The 21,971-nt window shown below is 39.0% G+C and overlaps 2 protein-coding genes across 3 annotated transcripts in view; both read right to left on the bottom strand.

Moving 5' to 3' along the window:
- Window positions 1–1,445: 1,445 nt before the first annotated feature.
- slc7a6 (solute carrier family 7 member 6) lies at window positions 1,446–9,511 on the bottom strand. Its single transcript, XM_061042582.1, has 10 exons — window positions 9,408–9,511; window positions 5,682–6,256; window positions 5,256–5,381; window positions 4,969–5,113; window positions 4,743–4,866; window positions 4,560–4,663; window positions 4,350–4,446; window positions 3,361–3,510; window positions 2,641–2,824; window positions 1,446–2,544 (listed from the first exon to the last, which is right to left on the bottom strand). The coding sequence occupies exons 2-10, from the start codon at window positions 6,169–6,171 to the stop codon at window positions 2,477–2,479; spliced, it is 1,488 nt and encodes a 495-aa protein (XP_060898565.1). The 5' UTR covers window positions 6,172–6,256; window positions 9,408–9,511; the 3' UTR covers window positions 1,446–2,476.
- A 2,475-nt stretch (window positions 9,512–11,986) lies between these two features.
- The window catches only part of adgrg1 (adhesion G protein-coupled receptor G1), a 21,446-nt gene continuing 11,461 nt past the window's right edge, over window positions 11,987–21,971 (bottom strand). For both annotated transcript variants that reach the window (XM_061042551.1, XM_061042559.1), the window contains exons 4-15: window positions 21,589–21,775; window positions 21,360–21,405; window positions 20,551–20,629; window positions 18,401–18,523; window positions 18,124–18,237; window positions 17,241–17,283; window positions 17,045–17,151; window positions 16,573–16,688; window positions 16,210–16,478; window positions 16,015–16,114; window positions 15,089–15,360; window positions 11,987–14,107 (exon numbers count right to left, since the gene is read on the bottom strand). In XM_061042551.1, coding sequence (XP_060898534.1) covers window positions 13,980–14,107; window positions 15,089–15,360; window positions 16,015–16,114; window positions 16,210–16,478; window positions 16,573–16,688; window positions 17,045–17,151; window positions 17,241–17,283; window positions 18,124–18,237; window positions 18,401–18,523; window positions 20,551–20,629; window positions 21,360–21,405; window positions 21,589–21,775 — 1,584 coding nt within the window. In that variant the 3' untranslated portion in view covers window positions 11,987–13,979. The remainder of the gene's footprint in view (window positions 14,108–15,088; window positions 15,361–16,014; window positions 16,115–16,209; window positions 16,479–16,572; window positions 16,689–17,044; window positions 17,152–17,240; window positions 17,284–18,123; window positions 18,238–18,400; window positions 18,524–20,550; window positions 20,630–21,359; window positions 21,406–21,588; window positions 21,776–21,971) is intronic.

Below are 21,971 nucleotides of genomic sequence, written 5' to 3'. Positions count from 1 at the left end.
TAAGGGCTTCATTTTGCAACATTATTTTGCAGGGAGATGCATGAGCACTCTGTCTCCTTGGATACAGTGCTCAAGTAGAGTAACAATTTCAACCTTTACTCTTTTCAAAGTTCATGTACCAACTTCTAAAACATTTTATAAACATCGTCAGACATTTTACTAATTTCGAACACTGAAAGTGAGCCTAATATTTGATTAAGAAACAAGGTAATTATAAACCAAATATCTTGTCTTTATATAACTATCCTGTGTCGCCCTGTTACTAGACATTTGTAGTATTAAGAAAATATGTACACATTCATTTCACTTAATGATACTGTCTTATATGACATTGGACTACTTTTTGTATATTTACAAAAATGGGTAGAAATATATACTTATGCACTTTTAAATATTTACATTTTTTATGGAAGGCATCTCGCGACCCCCACTTTGGGAACCACTGATTTAGACTGAGTGATTATCCCTGGGCGATGTATCCTTCAGAAAAAATACATTCACTACCTGATTATCAAACTACAACTTATAGTGTTCCTTAAAGAACTATTTTTTTAAATTTGAAATTCCCCTAAAATTATAATGAACATGAAACAAATATTAAGTTCATGGAACCAGGAGATATACCAGGAACTATCTCATTTACTCTAAAAGCTGCTGTGAGGACAAGAATGTTTAAAGCAATACCATCCTGCTTCTCGTGAACACAGGAATGTTCTCCTGCTCAGGACGTTGTTTCTGGTGTACACTGTAACCTTAAGAAAATTTAAACTATTGTTTTTTTTGTCCATGTCCCCTTAGAGGCTCCATAATGTTCAGTCTCTCTTTTTGTTGGTTTTAGAATACATGACCTCAGTACTTGACCCCCCCCCCCCCCCGTGTTTCGCATGCTTTAAAGTGTACCCACTCAATGCCCCTCACCCACATAGCCTGTTCATTTACTGAGCCATTTAAGATTAACCCAAAAAATCAAGATAACATGAAAAGTTTTATAGCACAAAGTTTTGTTCACACTGCATTGTCCTGAGACGAGGGAAGGTCAGTAACACGTTGACTGCAAGATCCTAAAAATATCCCTTTTTTTTAGTAAGTATAAAATCTTGTGACTCACTTTTTTGTTCAGTAATTTACTTTCCCATCCAGGATTAAGGAAGTGCTTCTCTGACTTCCTACAAACCACTTCAACACAAACATAAACAACAGAGGACAAGTTGACATATTTGATGAAAAGAAACCTTTTCATTGACATCGTATAGTCTCAGTCTACTTAACTGCATGTGCAGTCACTTATTTCGAGTCATTTATTTCATATTTCAAAAATGTAGAATTTATTCACCCACATCAAAGCTGCAGTTTCCCCTTTTTAACTTCCCCCTGGATTACATGACACAGTATCTAAATAAACCAGTGTGTTTCTGAGATTTGTGACAAAAGCACTAAGCAAAGACTCAAATAGATTTCACTTTTATTCCCAATGTGTTGAAAAAGATTTCATTGACTGCAGAGACTCAGTTATTGTGAAATTAAAAAATGTGGATTCTTAAATACACTGTGTTGTAAGAGTTCTTCACATGAAACAATCGAGAAGAGAAGATGTGCAAATGTCAAACAATCAACTGGACTTGAAGACAGAGCACTGCAGCTGATGCCTGAGTTACTATGTTGAGCCCAGCTGTTGCTGAGTCAGAACATCTGTCAGTGTCTTTAATACAGCACGTTGTAAGACGTCGAGAAAAAACAAGATTTAGTGCCGCACAGTTCAAAGCAAACATAACCGAATGGGAAAATCGGTTTTGGAAGTGCTTCAAATGTTTACAAAAAGTTGTTAAATACATTAAATGAAAAAAACAAAACAAAGAAAAAGAAACCAAAGTTAAATTGAAGAAGAAAAAAACACAAACAAAACACTGAACGCACGGCACTTAAAGTCGATGAAACTGTCGGGATGATAAATCTTCTCGTAGCTTCACACACACAACGTATTTCATAAATATATTTGATTCCCTTTTCCATTCCAGAACTTAAACATGACAGATCCTTCAGGGTGGTATGCTCACTCACACATACTGCATATAATATTGTTTTTAATTTCTAATTCATCGCTCTGCATCATTATCAGGTCCCTGTGGTCGTGTGCAGCTCCTGTCAAATCTCACAGGCACATCTTATTTACAAAGTATATATAGATATATATATATATACAACTAAATGATGGACAAAAAAGGCAAATCATTCATAGTTGAGGTCATTAAAGAGTGTGATGAAGGAATCAAACGTACAGCATGTTGACAGTTGAAAGTCATTGAAACCTGGGATAAATCTGCAGGTGTCTGTGTGCATCATGTGGCAGCATTTCAGTGTTGTAAACAAGTCAGTTATAGTTTAATAAGAGGGACAAAGTCCTTTTTTTTCACAGTAGACTTTCTCCTCTGTTTCCCCTGGTGACTGTCAGCTGTGAGGAAGCAGAGACGTTTTGGATTTATTCACTTTTGTCCAGCTCTGTGAGTACACAGAAGCAGGTGAACTGAGTGAGGTGAGTCAGAGAACCTGCAGGAAGAGACGACATGTTAGCCTGCTCAGTCATTAAAAACAATACGTGTGTCCCTGTTGCTGGGATGCTGGACAATGTGTAGGTCGACTCACGTAGCAGCTTGGTGATGATAGGTGGTCGTTTGGACACTGGCAGATGGACACCCATGAAGTAGACGGGAACCCCCGACAGGGCGATGCCAATGCCGATCAGAGAATTGATGGTGTCGCTGTAGAGGGGAACGGCCACCAGGAAGATTGTGCACAGACAGAAGATGACCGGGTACACCAACGTCAGCTGCAGGAGGGAAATCAGGAGGCAGACTGAGAAGCTCAATACACAACTAAAAACATATTTCATTAAAGGATCTTTGCTTCCATTATGTGACTTCTATGTGATAAATGTTTGACCTGGTCAGTTCATTAAAATGTTTACAGTCAACTGGATAAAGAAGTATAAACTGTGTTTTCTCAGTGTAAGTGTAGAAATGTGTCACGAGGACTTTTAATAAACCACTAAATGCATCTCATTTATGAAACTGATATCAGAAAGAGTAATGTTGTTATTACATGATTATTAATGATGGTTCAATAGTTATCTATTCCTCCTTTCATTCATTTTTATTTGATCAAATTATGGCCTATTTGTTTTTTTTTTTTCAAATGCTTGGACAATAAGGAGCTTTTATTTGACTTGTTGACATAGACAATATAAATATGGACATAGTTATTTTAAAGATGTTTTATGCTACTCTAATGTATTCATTTAGCAAATAATGAATAAATGGATTGGTGCAGAGGAAAACACAGGAATGTTTATCTGGTCTTTCTGACCTTGAGCGGTCTGGGTCTGTCAGGCTCCTTCCAGCGGAGGTAGATCTGCCCGGCGATGGACAGACCCATGAAGAACCAGTAACTAAAGCTGTAGTAGTTGATGAGCTGGAAGACATCCTCCACTGTGAGGTAGATCAGTGACATCACACACTGCACAGAGGACAGGAGAGAGGACAGAGGAGAGACAGTGAGGGAGAAACTGTTAAAAAAAACGTCTATAGAAGAAAAGGACTGCATTATTGTCCCCTCTTTGGTTTAACTTAAACCTAAGTTTTTTTTAGAATGGAAAATAAGTTTAGCATAGTCACTATTAGGGCTGGGAATCTTTGGGTGTCTCACAATTTGATTCGATTTTCGATTCTTGGGGGTCACGATTCGATTCAGAATCTATTTTTCGATTCAAAACGATTCTGGATACAAGGATCTACTCCAGTCATCTGTGAGACTGGCTGAATTTCTTGCTGCTGCATTTGAGTTAAAGAGCTAGCCTTAGCATTTAGCAGGGAGTGACTGATCAGCCAAACAAAAAAAAAACGATTTCTGAAAGTTATGAATCGATTTTACCTCAGAAGATAAGAATCTCGATTTTTTTTCCCCCCACCTCTAGTCTCTATCATAACCACTGTAACAACTGTGAAGTAACATTTCCTGTATCTCCTCTTCTAACATTTACATATCATTAGTTTTATTCAGACTGCGGTTTCCATCTGCAATGTTTACGCCCCTGTGATGTTTGCGGGGGGGGGGGATTCCCCCTCTGTACCATCTTTGGAAGTAGTAAGAGAGATACTGTATCAGAGGAGCCAGTGGGGCAGCTATAGCTGTGCTGTGCTTCTGAAACACAATGTAAATTCAAAGACTGGGACACCAATATTACGCCAATGCGGAGTCAGTATGAATATACAAAGACGTGATGACGGCTGAGCTCAGGTACGGAATTTTTGCGGAAAAAAAGCAGTCTGAAAAGGGCTATAGATACATTTCCGTACATTGAAGAGGAGAGCAGGGATGGGAGTGAATCTTTGAATGTGGATCATGGACAGAGCGTCTGGAAGGTGACCCTCACGAGAGCCAACGAAGAACAACCTGGACACAACAAACATGGATTACATGAAAGAAATAAAATAACTTTTATACCGCTCATATATTAAGTAAGCACAACCGGAGCCAGAGAAAATGAGAATGAACAGGATAAGCACCTGGATGCCGCTATAATGGAGGCGTTGAGGCCTCCATAGCAGGACAGAGCCACAGCGATGGGGATGATCCAGCTCATCACGCCGAGAGTGTGATCTGCAAAAGTCTACAGCAGACAGTAACCGATTTAACCGCTGCAATTTGTGCATCTTGTGTCCAAAAGGGCTTACAGCTACTTTACTTACCACTGCCACTGCATCACTGGCCAGTATGGCACTAACATCCAGAACAGCATAGTAAGCCACGTTGGTGAGGATGTAGATGATGGTGACGATGGGCATAGAGATGGCGATGGCCAGCGGCAGGTTCCTGAAACATCAAGATCATTAACAGGCTCATTCAAGTATTCTGACCTGCTGCTTCTGCTTTATACACTTTGTACTGAAAAAGGAAAAACAGAAAAGAAAATACCTTTCAGGATTCCTTATCTCCTCTGTTACAAAGTTAAGGGTGTCCCAGCCGGAGTAGGAGAAGAGCGCAGAGTAGAGCGCCAGAGCAATGTCCCCAGGGTCTGTAGACGATCCCTGAAAGGATGATTCAAAGTTGGTGGTGTAGCCTGAAATGGAGTACAAATTAAGGACACAAACTTTCTTAGGAGCAGTTTAAGCCCATGATGTATCAGAAAAAGTGACATGACTCGACTAAACGAGCTCACAGAAGGTCTTTCAATGAGGAATGTAGTGTGACCACACACTTACCCTGGCACAGCTTGACGATCCCACTGATGATGATGACGATGAGGGCGGCCACCTTGGCGTAGGTGAAGATGTCCTGCACACGGGTGCCCCACTTCACATAGGCAGAGTTGATGAATGTCAGTAAGCCTGTGGAGAGAGAGGGACAGGGGGGTGTCACAGACTTTATTGGATAAATGTTTTACTCCTGATAAAATAACTACGGGGGACACCGAGCAGGTCCGAAAAGCTGAGAATATTTTTAAACTATGAAGTCCCTACTTGCTCTGCGACACCATTACTGAATGTACCCCAGCACTTGTATCTGCTTTAGATGTTTCGTTAAATTAAATATTAGAACACATTTGAAATAACATAAATGTGGATACTGTGATTGGCCAGCTTGATAATATCATCCAGCATAAATATCATACAAGCTCTTGTACTTACATATACAGGCTGCAGCGATGAGCCTGGAGGCAACATATGGGGGTTCACACGTCGGGAAGAGAGGCTGCACCAGGTAGTTAGCGAATGTGATTGCGATGACCGCCTGGCTAGTCGGCTCAATAATCAGCAGAGACGTCCACAGACGAATGAAAGCGATGAAGCCCCCGAATGATTCCAGGATGTATGCATAAGATGCCCCCGATTTGGTGATGGTGGTGCCCAGCTCAGCGTAGCAAAGGGCCCCCACTACAGAGAACAAGCCCCCGATGGCCCAGATGACCAGCGACAGCCCGTAGGAGGCGCTGTAGAAGAGCACGCCCTTTGGTGAGACAAAGATGCCCGAGCCGATCATGTTTCCTACGATCAGGCTGACTCCGTTGAGCAGCGAGATCTCCTTCTTGAGCTGCATGCTCTCTTTGGGCGGCTCCAGAAATTGGGACGTGTGACCAGCACTGCCGTCGTTCTTCTTGGATTCTTCATTGTCGGCCATGTTGTTTCGTCTTAGGGCTGAACCAGCAGCAGCCTAGGACAAGCAAGTGGACGCTAAAGGCCCCCCGTCCCTCTCTGGAAACAACCTGCCCAACAGATTTGGATGTCATTTTTGGTCAAGAAAAAGAGAAACTTTAACTCCAAAAAGAGAATCTTGTGTTACAATTTTCTTTGGACTAGATATTAGGACGTGGGATGAATAAGTAGAGGTGGGCGATATGGGAAAAATATCATATCACGATTTTTTTCATACTGATCTTTAGACAAATTTGTAAGTTACTGACCAGTTCAACCAAACTTATTTCCCTGTATAATGTTTTTAAATGCACAAAAACTGTGCTGACAAGTTTAATCTATTTGAAAAACATCTTAGTAGGAGGTCTGGAGGTCTCTCACCCAGAACATCTTTAGCAACAGAAATGTCTTTCCCTCAATTTGATCAATATTTATGAACAATTTGAAGGTTTTCCTCACCACTTTGAAATGATGATTTAGTTATGTGTCCTCTTTTTATGTTCATCAGGAACATTTTCACGCTGTGATGCATTCATTTAAAAACATGTAGACTTCAAGTTCTTGTGTTTCTGTTCTATTTTAGTCCTGCAGAGTTCCTCCAGCTGTAGCTTCATACAGGCTCTGCAGCCTTTGTTGTTTTTTATGACATCATTTAGTTTGGTTTATATATAATCAAACATAATACAGAGTGTGTTCATTCTGTGACACATGATCAAAGTAAGTTTTACTGACAGAAGAGTTTAATTCATAGAGGGGGCGGGACAGTGTTGATTGACAGACAGACAGTCACCATGGTTACTCACTCTCACCTGCCTGCTGCTTTGTAACGTCGTTTAGCCTAATCCCTATAAATTCAGTTATCACAACAGGTGAGCTTCGGGTGGAGAGGCTTGGTAGTAACTTTTAAAACCCGAGAGAGAGCAGAAAACACGGACAGCAACATTTTAACAACAATCACAGGAAGCCACACCTTAAGGAATAGCCTACTTCTTTACTTCCCTTGAAATAGCAACATAATTTCCCCCCATGTCATTTAGAAGGGGCAAGCCTCAACACTAACAATTGACACCAAAAACCTATGAGAAAAAAAAAAGTATAAATAATATACTAAGAAGTAGGGTCATTTTCTCTTAGAATGATGAAGGAGCAGAATCAGTGGTCATTAGTTCACTCGGTTCATATTTAACCACTGATTTATGTTAAAAGGATCAAATGGATGTGTTGTAAAAAGTCTGAAGACGGTTTCATATCAGTGAATGAACTCAAAGCAAACTCACCCACTAAACACCTCCTGCTTTTCTGATGATCACAGACCGTCAGTGACTCACTACGATCTCATAACAACAACAACAGGCATGTGGAGAGCAACACAGCAGTTTCCTCCTGCACATTCATTCACACTATCAGCTGGAGTGGTTTGGAGGTGTGATTCTCTATGTCAGTGTGTGAACTCGTGTGTCAAACTGTGAAGTGCGTCAAGTCTCATAAAGCTCAGTTAACAATCGTGAAGGAGATGTCAGGAGTTATGTACTAGTACACCCTGATACTTCATGTTCACATGCTATAGCCAGAAATAAAAAACTAATATATTCAACTCAGTTATAATTGTATAGCTCTGCTGAAATAATCCTTAACCTTGATTTGATGGTAGGCTGCTTAACACTCTTAAAAAAATCACTTACAAGCTCAGCAAACCTTGTTAACTGCTTGCTTGGGTGTGTAAAAGGTCACAAAGGTCTAAAGTGCTTTTCATAAGGTTGTGATGTTCTGGGTTTGAAATAAGCCCAGCGCCTCTGCCATGATTCCTCTACCACTTCAGATTTCTATATTTTTAACTTTAAGTTTCCCTGACTTTTGAGATTTTGAAAGGCATTATTCACATTTTCTTATAATTGTGCATTATCAGTTTTACAGTAGTTTTATATTCCCTTAGTAATAGAGACAAGCTCTAGTCTTAAAACAATATGTTTAAGGAGATCATTATAATTATATCTAGGTTTCTATTCATTCATCTATTTTCTCCAAATCTGTGTCAAACACAAAACACACACCACCTGCCTGTTAAAGTATTATGAGTAGTATCTTCTTGTGTAGTAGTCCACCATAAGATATTTCAAGTTGGGATCCGTCTATTCTCTGATGCGATGATAGGTATGAAATATGAGTGCTATGTGTGTCACAATAATATAAACGTGATTATGAACAAAGCGTTTCAAAGCATCCCCGGAAACACCGGCATCAAGCTACACAGCATTACCGACCTCCCTTCCGCTTCACTTTTCAAAATAAAGCAACAGTCGCAACAAGTTCAACTTTATTTTCTCTATTTCCGTCAGTCTTACCTTCACCAAGTCATGTCAAGTATATTTGCATTAGCCATAGTAACATATCTCACAGAGGGGGCTTTAAGGGCCACAAAAGCACAAAAAAAAGATTATTTCAAGGACAAACCTGAAATATCACATAAGAACTGGAACAGGTGAAAACCCATCATTCACCAAGAAAAGCTCTTTGAAGAAGCAGGTGAGAATTCACACATGTTGAAAGATTTCAGTGCATTGGGCAGGTTTGTCAGAGGTTCCGGTGACCTGACATTTCACAGGAGAAGTCACCAAGGTGAGAAGTCGTATGTTAGTAAAATATGTGGAAAAGCTTTCAGTGTCTGATTCTGTAAATTAGGTATCCATGTGTGTAGATATGTTGGAGATGCGTTTGAGTGGTCGTTGCTTCTACAGATACAGCTTCTTCTGGCAAATGCAAAACAATGATAATATACAGGTTTGCTTTTATACACTTGCTAGTTGTAGTCCAATAAAACGGGATGATAACCTAAAACAACACACCTATTTTGCAAAAAATTCAAAAAAGTTATTGTCCGGTTTTCTCGACCTGCAGACTTCTCATCGTTCATCTGAATCCTAATGGAGGCAACCAAAACCAGAAATGTCACCTCGTTAAAATGACCCTGCTTCTGTTTCTGATACATATTGCTCATCATTTTTGTAATAAATCTGGTTTTCTGGCTTTCATTTTGAATGTGAACATCCTCACTTCCGGTAACATCTCTGCTGTTAGCTTGCCGCTACATCTGCTGACAGCACAGACCTGACTTCCCTTTTGTCCCCTCTCTCTTATTCCGTGTTTGTTTGTTCCCGTAACAATGACACATATTATCTCGCGTTAGCAAAACAGACTGTTGTTAATGACATTTCCCGGTCTTACCTGGTGCTGGTTTACCTCCTCTCTGCTCGGGTTTTGACAGCCAGCCAACTCGGTGTCCGTCCTCAAACGCATCAGCAGCAGCAGCAGTAAACAACTGGCTGCTCAGCTGGTGACGTCACATGAAGCTGCTGACGTAAAAACTACAGGCCTCATCTTTTCTCAATTAATTTTTAATGATTTGGATTGATTTTGAACATATGTATGAAATGTTATGTGGGACTCAAATTAATTTATATAAAAAATATTTTACTCTTTATTAATGAAAAATATAATGACAGAAGTAGCATGGTTATCTTTTTTTAACCTTCTCCTTTTACATTCATGCTAATGGTCTAAAACAAAACCCAATATTCACCAATCTGAGAATGAAAGGAAAATGTTCTTTGAAACACTCACAAATAAGAAAGCTAGCAGGACTATGTGCATTTAACAAAGCCTTGAAAAACCCTTTAATTAAAGATTATATTAAGATTAACTTTATTTGTCCCACGAGGTGAGACATTTGTCTTGGGCACTTCACCCGAGACAAATACCCATTATTAATACTTTTCTGTTTCTACTTCAAATTCATTTACAATAGAATAGAGTATAATTACTTTATTGATCCCTACAGCAGCAGGTTATCCAAACACACAATATTAGCAAATTTAAACACAATAGAATATTAAATACAAAGTAAATAAGCAATAAAAATATCAAAACTAAGAATGGGAATATATACAACCAGGATTTAACTTATTACTAGTCGCATTACTAGTCTTAAATATGAAAGATTAAATGTTAATGTGCAAAAACAGAGTTGTAAATGGACAGTATTGACATAGGGAGATGTGCAATCAGTGACACATACGTTAAAGTGCAGGAGTGTAGACATGTTATCAGCAGAAAATGTGACAATGTTTTGTCATTTCCTCTCTTAGTATTTTCTTGTTGTCAAACAACGGTTGTTATCTAAAGAAAAAAGAAAAAAAAGAAGAAAAGAATCAACCCTAGGCTACACTATGCATTACTTCCTTTTTTTGAAAAGACTGTAAATTATTTTCAATGCAATGTTGTTTCAATTATTTTTTCATTACAAAAAATAGCTGTTTTATTTGAATAAAGTCAAAAGTTCAGGATAAAAACAATGTTACATTATTATTATTATTTCATATTACTTGTTAAAATTCATGATCATAAAAGTTTATTTTGTAACAGAATTTTGTAACATTTTTTTCAGAATAAATTAAAAGCATAGTAGAAAATGAATTGTCTTAAACGATCATTTTGTTGTAGGAGTTTTATTATTTCACATGTTTTACTTTATTTCTTTTTGTCTCCCTCTGAACCCCTGGCACATGTCTTTATTTGTATATTCACCGGTTACATTTTTTTTTACAGAGAAAAACAACAACTACTACAGAAGTAGTCACAACAAGTGTGAGGACTGTTTTTCGGGACACACATTTCCTCACTGACTGAAACACTTTTATATCCGTCAGTTAGTTTGACCAACTGTTTTTTTTACGATACTGAACTGGAAACAATATAAAAGCAATGAGCCTCATCAAGTAAAGCTCATCATTTGTTCTAGTAAGCTTTAGTAAACTGTATAAACCAGACTAGCAGCTATAAAGAAAACCTATTCCTGAGACTGAAGCTTATTCAGCAGCACCATACAAATCACTCGATCACACTGAAAATCAACATTAATGCTGATTATCTTAGATGAAGCATGATGTTGTATTGGTTTAAAATCCATTTCCCCCACATTTTGTCACAGCATGGACATCAAGAGTCGACTGGGATTGACACTGAGCTCGATGCTGCCAGTGTGTGAAGACCGGACATGTAATTAGAGCAGTCCTGTGAGGAGCATGGGGCAGAAGGGGGGTGGGCCTGGCAGAACTGTGTGTGCCATTATCATGTCAGTGATTTATCTGACGTTCACACACGCAAGCACACACAAGTGATAAAAGGATTTCTTATAAAGGGTGACACAGTGAAGACCCCTTCCCCTTTGATTCTCCTTCAGGCTAAGAGAGCTAAAATGATCTCAGTTCTGGTGATATATATCTAAAAAAAACAAAACTAAATTAGTCATGTGTTTAAGAGAGAAGCTGCCCAGTGACAGACATTAATGTTATACACATCTCAACAGGGAACACGTACCATTAGCTCTATGATTTTATGGAGATACTTTATGGTCTTCCTTATGTTTGACAGTACGACCCCAGCGCTGGTCTGAGGCTATATTTGTCAAACTTTGACCTGCCAAGTCTGCAGTGTCTGTGGTGTAAATAAAAGTGTTTAAAGTATCAGAACTGTTGATTTCAGCTTTTTGGAGACAGCTTCTTCCAAAAAGGGATGGTCTATTACTGCATTGAAGTAATAAACAAGATGTACGCAGCAGAGACAAGGAGAGTTTTGTTGGCTAACACGCAGCAAATGAAGAGAACAACAACTCTTAAACCTCCCGGGAGGAAACACATGGGCAGAGATAAGGAGGAGGAATGACTGAGCAGGAAAACAACCAGCCTCCAACCAGTGCTCACTTTGCAGCCATGCAGTCACAATCAGACAAAACTCACAGTACTTCATACTTTATAAACAAAAAAGGCTTTTTATTCAATATTTATATACATACAGGAAAAACTCAAATATATACAAAATCATTTCAGGGACATAAAATATCTCTTTAGAAAATAAAAGTGCAAATCTCACAGTGACTGAAAAACTGACGTGGGTCTGCTGCAGATGACAGACTGGTCATCTTCACTCAAATTATATCAGCAGGAAATTAAAAAAGTATCTGGATCACATTGGACCATTGAAATGTACAGTTCTTTTAACTAACACCACTGAAATGCTTTTTGGTCCATTTTGAAGATAAAGACCTAAAATGATTTTTTTTAATTAAAGGTCTTAATATTGTCTGGAAAAAGTCCTCCTTGTGTCATGAAACATTCAACAACTATCTTACAATGCAACAAGTTTAACCTGAAATCTCTACAATGTAAAATTCAACATGCTGAGGTTCTATAAGTACATTTATGATTCTAAAGTGCTACTCACCAATAGCTCTAAAACAAATGATGCACAGTACAAAAATGGAAAATATAAAAGCTTAAGTAAGGCTCAAAGATTCAATAATTATATACATATTCATATATTTAAAAGACACAGTAATGAAAATCACAACACAGTAACCTGATATCATATACATATCTCTCTGTTCCCCTGTCTGGAAATCAACAGTATCTGTATCTCCAGCTTACAGTTTAAAATCTCAAATAAATCCTTCTATAACTAGACCCAGTCTAGGTTTCTTTTCAACAGGCTCCTGGCCTGTATTACAAATTCCTGAGTGAAGGTGTCTTTTCTTCTTTACTCCAAGAAAGAAAAAATCAAAGTATCAAGTTTCTTTTTAACCTCTTCTGACTGCAAAATTGGAAAGGATTGATCAAATACTTCCAGCAAGATGTTCATACTAATATCACAATCTCCAGGCTTTTGAGTACCATCTGTAGCTCTGAAAACAGTAACATCTTGTTTCCCATCCTCATGAGATGATTTATAATCTAGAGAATAATAATTAAATTAAAGTACCAAGTCCTCGGACTGCCACGCAGGTATTGTGTATGAAACAGTAAATCTCAACAGTCACAATCAGTAGAACAACATCCTCTCCATTCGATCATGCACTTTGATAAGACCATTGTCTACTTTAGCTTAACTACTGCTGCAGCTTCCTTTCGGCTACCATCTGAAAAGAACTTGTGCATCTTTGAATTAACTTCTCTGAGTTCTGATGTTAGCCAGTGGTCTGTGCTGAAAGACTTCCTTCTCAATGCAATGCCTGGTTTACAGTCCACTTGAGAAGCAACTGTGTGTTAAGCTCACAAATGAAGCATAATTTGCCCCTCCAAATATATTTGAAAAGTAAATTCAATAGTTTGTTTGGGTCATTACAGCCCCTTTGGAGACCCTGTTCATCTGTTTCTGATGCATCTCAGTTCAACTGGAAATAGGAAGTCACACAAATGCTTCTCTCTGGTTTACTTCAGCGGTATCTACCAATAAAGAAATACATTTTCTTGCCACTTTTTACTTGCAACTAATGGGTCTTAAATTTGTGAAGAAATAACAGCATCATCATGTAGATTTGCAATAAGTAAAAATGTAAGCTTTTGTCAAATCTGTCCCTAAAGAGGAGGAGACAATGTTTGTCCATTCATGTGTTGAATGGAGGTCGGATCGATCATATCTGAGGCATTCCAGGAAGTCATGAAAAATCTCAACACTTATTGGCTTTAGCGACACAGCGTCAAGCAGTTTCATTGTTTGATGAACATTTTGATCTAGAACAGATTGATAGCAGCACTCTCTGTAGAGGGCTAAGTAAATTGTTGTCAGTCTACCGCTAGTAGGAGCCAGGATTTATTTTTCCTGCATACACCAAAGCCTGCTGATACGTGATTGGTTAATATTTCTCAGACAACAAATGCACTACTTTAGTCCCATGCTAAAGACAGCGTGTACAGATTCTACATTTTTGAAATGTAGAATCTGTAAATCGAGATGAAGGTCTATCTAACTTTTCTCCTGGGCCTGTAGCATGTGTTGTCTCGTAGATCCTGAGCTGGTGCTGCTAAAAGCAGAGCCACCAGCCCGTTTGCTCATCCGGTCCAGAATGAAGAACCGCAGCATCAGCAGAAACCCTAAGGGGGAGGGGGGGACAGAACCAAGATGTAATTACTCATTAATGTGATAAATCTTTATCTAGAAGATGACTGTGACAATTAAAGACAGGCAGAGACATATTCAGGGTCTGACTTTCCGCTTGATTTAATTTGATGCATGGAACCAAATTCTCAACAGAGTTTATTCTCTGTGATCTACTATCAATTGTTTTGTACCTGTGCATGTCTACGCAATTTATTAGAATTTTTTTGCCTTTACTTTTTTCTTAAGTTCTAGAAAAGTCTCTAGTTTACAATAACCCAGAACTTCCACCAGATACATGTGCATTGCGAGCCAGCTCCACTCTGTTACGGCTCCATGCACCCTCGTCTGTCAGCACCCACAGGCTGCATTCACAGAGCGCAGCACGTAGCACCACCGCCTGACAGCTGGAGTCCCAACACGTGCAACAGTGCAAGATAATACAATGTATGTGGTATAAAACTGTATAAAACCCTTATAAACACATCAACAAACACACATAAGGTCATTGTTCTGGACCATCAAAACAGAGTGTTTTATTCTGAAAATAAATGGGATGTTGTAGTGTTGTTTCGGTGTCTGACTTCCTCTCCTGCTCGATCTTTTCTCTGATAAATTGTTGCGCCGTGCTCCAGCATCCGGCAAAAATAGAAGCCTTGAGTATCTGCTGCAGAGGGCAGAGACAGACCGAACACTCATCTGGTGGAACTTAGCAGTGAGAGATGTGTACATGCAGTTTTTCTACAACAACTAAGACAAGAAGTTATAGCATTTCATCACTGTTACATTATCTGAGGCGACGGTGAAAACATCTTTCTCCAAAGACTGACTCTGTAGTTTAATCTTTTGTTAAGGTCTCAGTAAAGTAGGGAAGATAATACATGTTTTCTCTCAGAATAACAACTCAATGCAAACTTCAAACCGCAATCTGAAAGTCCAAATGTGTTAAACTGTAACATAACCCAACAGGCACAGACCTTGAAAAGAGTTGAGGATGCAGAAGAGGAAGAGAACAAAGTCGGAGAGCGGTCCAAAGTCCAGGAACGTCAGACCCCATGTTATCCCAAAGACGATGCTGAGGCCCCAGATGCTGAACAAAACCATTTTGTTCTGCCTCCATTCTACCCTGGTGCGGATCTGCTTGTAGACCGGGAGTAGCATAACTAAGCCCGAGACCACCAGGATGGCAAGGACCGCAATGGTGAAGTAGTGGGCTGACAAGGCCCTGGGGTTATTTTTCAGCCAGCACCTGGAATCACAGAATAAAGTCAGTGAGGAACAATCCAAATAATCGCAAAAACACATATCAAATGCCAAGTTTATGAAACTGATATTTCACAAGTCCTGTGGTGCAGACTACTGAAGCTATTGAAGCACACACATCGACTCAAGTTAAAACCAACTGGCTCCGCTGCCCTTATGGAGCGGTGACGGGCCGAACATGCTTCTAGTAGAATTGAGGGATATGAAATATTTTCACACGTGCACTACACTCCTGAAGAATTCTAAATGTTGTCCTGGTGGTATGTATGTGTGAGGGCAACCATTTACCAAAAATATTAGAATACTTTTCTCTGCAAACTCCATAATAGAAAGTTTGTGTGGAGTCAGAATGAAAGGGGTGATGATGTTCACATTGATCAGTTTCTCTCACACATGTCCTCACACATGCCACCATTAGACCCCTCCTACTCCCCTCCTGCATGCTCACCTAAACCAAACAGATTCACTTGAGTTATGAGAGCCTCTCTGAAAGAGAATTTCTCACTTTGAGAGACGTGTGAAAGGCTGTTACGAAAAATTTCAGCCCTGAGTGCCCTGAAATGTCAGGAGTTTGTGATAATATCCTAAAATCACTGCTTATTTCTTTACAACAAATATCTGTATCTGTAATATTGCTTACATCTTATAAGGATCTGATTCATCCTCACTTTGCTCCACCTCTCTGAGCCCATAAATGTCACCGACTGCAAACAGGATCGTAACAGGAAGAAGAGGGAGAGCTGGAAAAGAGGAAGAAGGTTAATATCATCTTTGCCAAAAACATGTAATAATCACAGATTTAGATCTGTTGGGAAATGTTACTTAACACACTCACCAAAGCCGACTAGGTTCCACACATATGGCTTTGGATTTGGGAAGTTGATTAAAACCAATTTAACCAACATGAAGGTGTGGAAAACTTCAATGCCCATCCAGCTGAAAGAGCTGAGCAGGGCGTAGTGGAGGCCTGCCCCCACCCAGGTACACAGATACTCCCCTCCCACGTTGGCCAGGACCCCAGTTAAGAAGAAGAGCAGGTTGAGGAGGACGAGAGAGATCGCTAAGCCGCGGTGGATCAGGATGCACTGCTTCTGAAACCGCTTACTGAAGGGAGGGCGGGAAAAAGTTGGTAACTGAAGGGTTAAAATGTATTCATCTTTTCATTCAAATGACACATGCTATCAAAAAGAGGTTTTACCTCTTCTTGTAGAGGAAAATGATGAGAGCAATGCAGCTGATCACCGACACGGCACAGCCCAGAGATGTAATTGCAGTCAGCGCCAGGAGATGGCGCACTGGACGAGGTTCCATTTGCTGTCAGGGACCAAATGAGATTTTCAATGTTCACATCTCTGTTTCTGTAGTCATTGAGTCTTCACTTTGAAAAAATGTGATTATAAATACACTGCAATCTGCAAAGTGAGTACAGTATAACATATTTCATTTTATACATTCACTTAAAATGAAATTTTACTCTTTTTCAATTGTTTCTATTCAGTTTATTTATTTTTTTAATTGTATTTATTTCCTGCCAATTAAAAGCACTTTAAATAGCTTACATTTTTTAATGTCTTATTTGAATTATGTGCAGGTCCTTAAGGATATTGTCATGAACAAACTTCTTCCTCTGTCTGTTTCTGATTGAAAATTGCATTAGCTGCATGTCTCACCACTAGAACAGTGAAGAAAGTCAGATGGTCACAGAGGCACTCTGTGTGTTTCCCTCCGTTCACGCGGGTCTTACATCCTTTGTCCACCCAATTGACCTGAGAGGGATCTGCACAAAGACACGACAGATAAAAGAGTAAATAACATGTAAATGTTACAATAACATTGTTAATGAGCTTATTTCCAAGGGGTACTGACCTTTCTTGGTGTCCCATGAAACACATTTCCTTGAATGCCTTTTCTGAAGTAAACAGAAGAGATACATTTCAGCTGTGATCAGGTTAATATTCAGGTCATATTTCTTAAGATGAAAACAGTTTCAGGTAACAACAACAAAGAAGCTTTAAACTAATAGTTTTCTTTGCGTTCTTTGTTTTGACGAGGTACCCGACTTGACATCATTCAAGTGTAGAGCTGTTTGTTTTCACAACAGCATCCACAGCAAGTTATATAAGCGAGTGATTAGACATTTAAAGTGCACATATCTCAGTTACAACAGAACTTTTATTCCTGCTGTGTCTTAGTGTAGGTCGGAGAAAAACTCTGGGCTGTGACACATTTCAGGAAATATATTCAACTCAAATGTTTAAAAATGAAACATCACAGAAATATTTTCCAAATAATCATGTAACACTATGATATGAAATAAGCACCTTTCAAATGCTGGGTTAAATGTGGTGTGTGCCAGGATCAAATTTCCTTTAAGCATGGCCGATGATTTTCTCTTACATTAATTCACATTACTTCAATAAAGGATTTATTGAATTAAATGTCAGGGATAAAGTCAGGCTATATGATTGATTTATTGTATATATTTCTACTCTCAGGTACCACTGACTTAATGTCACTTCCATATCTTTCTACATAGATTTCATAGACGGCAGACACATAATTGAGTGACCAATAACTTTCAGAAATATGAGACAAAAGCAGGTGAGAAAAAAAAAGTAATTTCAGACCCTCTGCTTCTTTTCTATAATTGATTTCATAGTATAATTTCAAAGTATATATTTAGACACGACAAGGTGTATATTTATCACACTGATGTAGACATAAGTGCACAGAAAGCGAGCAAACTTACAGGTATGACATCATGGTGAAAACTAATCCTTATTGGTTCAGACAGGTTTTCGATGGTGTCGTTCCCGACAGTGATTTCCACCACATTGAGAATCCTGCCTTCCACTGGACCCTCCTGAAACACACACAAAAATACACACATTTACCTCTCTTCATCATTTAATACAGCATGCAAATTTGTACACAGGATAATCTGAAGTATAAAAACTTCCCTGTCAGGAGAAATGATGCACTTACAAGAGGGTGTAGGTGGAGGGTGGGGTTAAACACAGCCTTACCTGGAACATGGAGTTGTTTTTAAGAAAAGTGCAGGACACTTTGTTGGTACTTTTTGCGACTTTTTTTAGTACTCGGGGGATCTGAACAGTGGTTGCGGACTCTGCAGAACCACTTGTGGTAGTCTGGGAGGCAGAATGTATACAAAGAAAAAGTTAGACATTGTACAGTTTGAAACAAAGACCAGTCAATTGATGAGAGGAAGAACTAGCTTTAAAACCAAATAGTCATATATCAACAGGTAATTATTCTGTTAACTGCTAGCTGAAGGGACACTGGCATCCATCTATTGCACATCTTGTATCCATTCAGCTGCTCTGCTTGTGAGTGCGCTGCAGCATCACAGCCTCATGCTGTACACAGCTGTAATTAGTAGACCTGCATGTGGATTACTGGGTTCTTACACTAATTGCTCTATTTTAAGGAAAGTAAGGAGGGCAAATATCAGCTCTCAAAGCACATCCTCTAATTGTCTGTAAAACACAGCTATCATTCACTTTCATGTGGTTGACCAATCACCTATTTTCTGAGCTTAGTCACCAGCGCCCTCCCCTTAATGAAAATGTTAACACAGTTACTCATTTACTGGGTTAAAAACCTTCTGTAAAGCAAGCCGCTAATTAAAAATGGACACACACACACACACACACACACACACACACACACACACACACAGAATAAGAAGAGTGAAGCTGGCTACTCGCTGGAGCTTTATTACACAGAAGTATCTCTTTTAAACTGAACATGTTGAACCATGAATTCATTTTTTCTTCATTCTTCATTCTATGACCTCTTTATTTTTCACTATTAAAGGCTTTATATGTGATTTTTTGATCCAGTAGATGTCGTACTTGAGCACCAGCATGAAACCAAAACAACTTGCGGTGCATTGTTGTGTTAGCATGCTAATGCTAGCGATCTTTATTATGCTCGTATCTTCACACTGCATGTAAATTTACCTGAAATGAGCGTGATCTAGAAACACAGTTAAGCAGTGAGTACAGTATGTTATTCTTCTTTTCTCTAGTCCCTCAATTAAACAACTTTTATACGTGAGGGGAGGAGTCATCCAGCCGTCCCAACGATGTAAACAAAGTGAAGATAGGACTCTGAAAACTCTGAAAACATCACAGACAGTGGGACTCGGGTGTTACACCCATTGTAGACAGTCATGACTCACAGAGTTATTTTCAGAGGATATACTTGATTTATATTATATTTAAGTGTGAAAAATCACATATAAAGACTTTAACCTGTCTGTGTTTGTTGACTGCTTACGGAGAACATGTATGAATGAGCATTCTTGCTAACACTGGTTTTCTTACTTTCTGACTTTTAATAATGATGTGTATGACCTGATCTATCCTTATAAAAAAATTAAAAAATAGTTCAGTTCAAGTGCAACTGGCACCTCTTCAGCTACCAGACCAATTTCCAGGCTTGGTCCGCACTGGGACTCGACTCCAAATCCAAGTCCCTACAGACTGAGCTACTGCCGCTCCGCAATACTTATCACACATATCTCGATTATTTTGCATGTTAACTGCAATTATAATATCTCTGTCACTAAAAAAAGAAATTATAACTTTTAATTGTATCTTCATGGTAAGTATTGTCAATGGTTTTCCAATACATTTGAGGTGAGGTGTTAATTCAAAAATGATCAGTGCTCTGAGTGACGGCAGATGAAACTGTATTCAACACTTCCCACAGCAGAACACATTGAAGCGTTTCTCTTTCCGTTTGTCTCTGAGAGGAAATACATTTTTTGAAGATGAAGCTAAAATGTGACAAAGAGTGAACCAGTGTGGTCACAATCCTGCTGAGGTGGACTGTCTGTGCAGACGCAATGTCTAGGTTAAAGCATGTGAGAAAATGTTTCATTTGGAAAGTACAACCTCTATACACATGTTGACATGAAAGCTACTCCAAAAGCTACTAAATGGAGCATAGGTTAAGATTTATTTCTCCACTTTCATTTAGCAAAAACTCAACCTTTAACCTCATCTCTTAAACTATCAGTTGATAAAAAAACTTGAAGAAAATTACAATTTGAGTATTTTGTCATGTGGTCAAAAGATCGAGAAAAAGTGGTGACCTTGACCTTCTTTTTCTTTGTATATCTTTGTGTTTGTTTCTCTCTTTGACTCACAGGCGACGTGATGTTGAAGCCTCGGAAATCCTTCTTCATCTCGACCTCAGCGGTGCTCCCCTTGTCTTTGTCTTCAGTGCTGCACACAAATGAACACACACCATCATGGCATTAGAATAAAACATGGATTTAAACTGCTTTTTTACAAGAAGAAAGGTTGTTTATGTGACTCCAGCAGTTTCTAATGTTCATACACAAGGACTTAAAGCATTATCTGAGCTGTCTTTGTGCTCTGATTCAGACTTTTAAACACCAATTTGCACCTTCTCTGTAAGTCAGCAGACTTTTCCTATACAGACATTTGAAACATGATTTCTGCCCCACCACCTCCGATTGTTAACAAAGCAAAGCGTGCAGAAAATACAAATCATTTGATCTGCAAAGTGACGACGTGGTTGATCACTGCTCAGCTCAATGCAGAGATGTCAAAGTTTTCTGTTAACAAATGGTACAGGGGTTTACACTAGGCTTTACTGACTTCTGGTCGCTTGCTAAAATGTATAAATGCTGAAATGTAACAAACACAAAAACATACCGGAGGTGCGGTTTTCTGTCTTTTAGTTAATTCAAATTAAAGCGCCCCGTTCTTTGTGTCAAACCATGTGGGTATGGGGATTGGGAAGGGTTTAGTCGTGCACAGGGTTTGAAGACTAGAATTGTGCAGCTCAGCTTCCTGTTTGTTGTCAAAGTTAATTACAGTAAACTTCTCGACAGCATGGCTAGCAATCGAGAAAGCAGCACATGAAAGGGGTGTTGACAGAAACACTGTGTTATGCTTCCAAAGCAAAAGTGAAAAAAGAGGAAATTACATTATGACTTCAGCGGATCCCTGGTTCTCTTCATTGAGCAACGTATCTGCAAAAAAAAAAAAGGAACATGTTTGAGACTTTTTCTATTTCATCTTTGATCCTTACACACAACTTACACACAACTGACTGTACAATTGACATTTTAAAATACATTTTCTTTAAATGCACAGCAAACTTTTCAAGCTGCTATAAGTAAACACACGTTTTGATAACATTCATTCTCTCTTACTGCAGGCGATGGACGTTCCTTTGAACTTGTAGGCTGCATGCACTTTGTCGCTGAAGAGATCTGTTTTGACCGATCCATTGAGGATCCCATAAGCTGCTTCATGTGATTTGGGGCCATTAGACAGTTGAGAGCAGCAGGTGCCCCACATGCTGGCAGGCGGGCACAGAGTCAAGTTGAGTTCCCTGAACTGCACATCAACAAAAAAAAAAGATCAATCTCTTTTAACAAAAGAAGGAAACGAAGCCTGTGGAGCAAATGCAACACACCTGACACGCTGACTGTGCTGCGGTTTATGCTTTTAACACATTAGTGTAAATAAGTCTTACTCATTTCATGAACACGCAGCTCAGTAAAACCACAGAACCATTTCAATTTCAGAAGCA

The sequence above is a fragment of the Labrus mixtus genome, chromosome 1, assembly GCF_963584025.1.
Source record: "Labrus mixtus chromosome 1, fLabMix1.1, whole genome shotgun sequence".
Lineage (NCBI taxonomy): Eukaryota > Metazoa > Chordata > Actinopteri > Labriformes > Labridae > Labrus > Labrus mixtus.
This window is presented reverse-complemented; position numbering and strand designations above follow the sequence as displayed.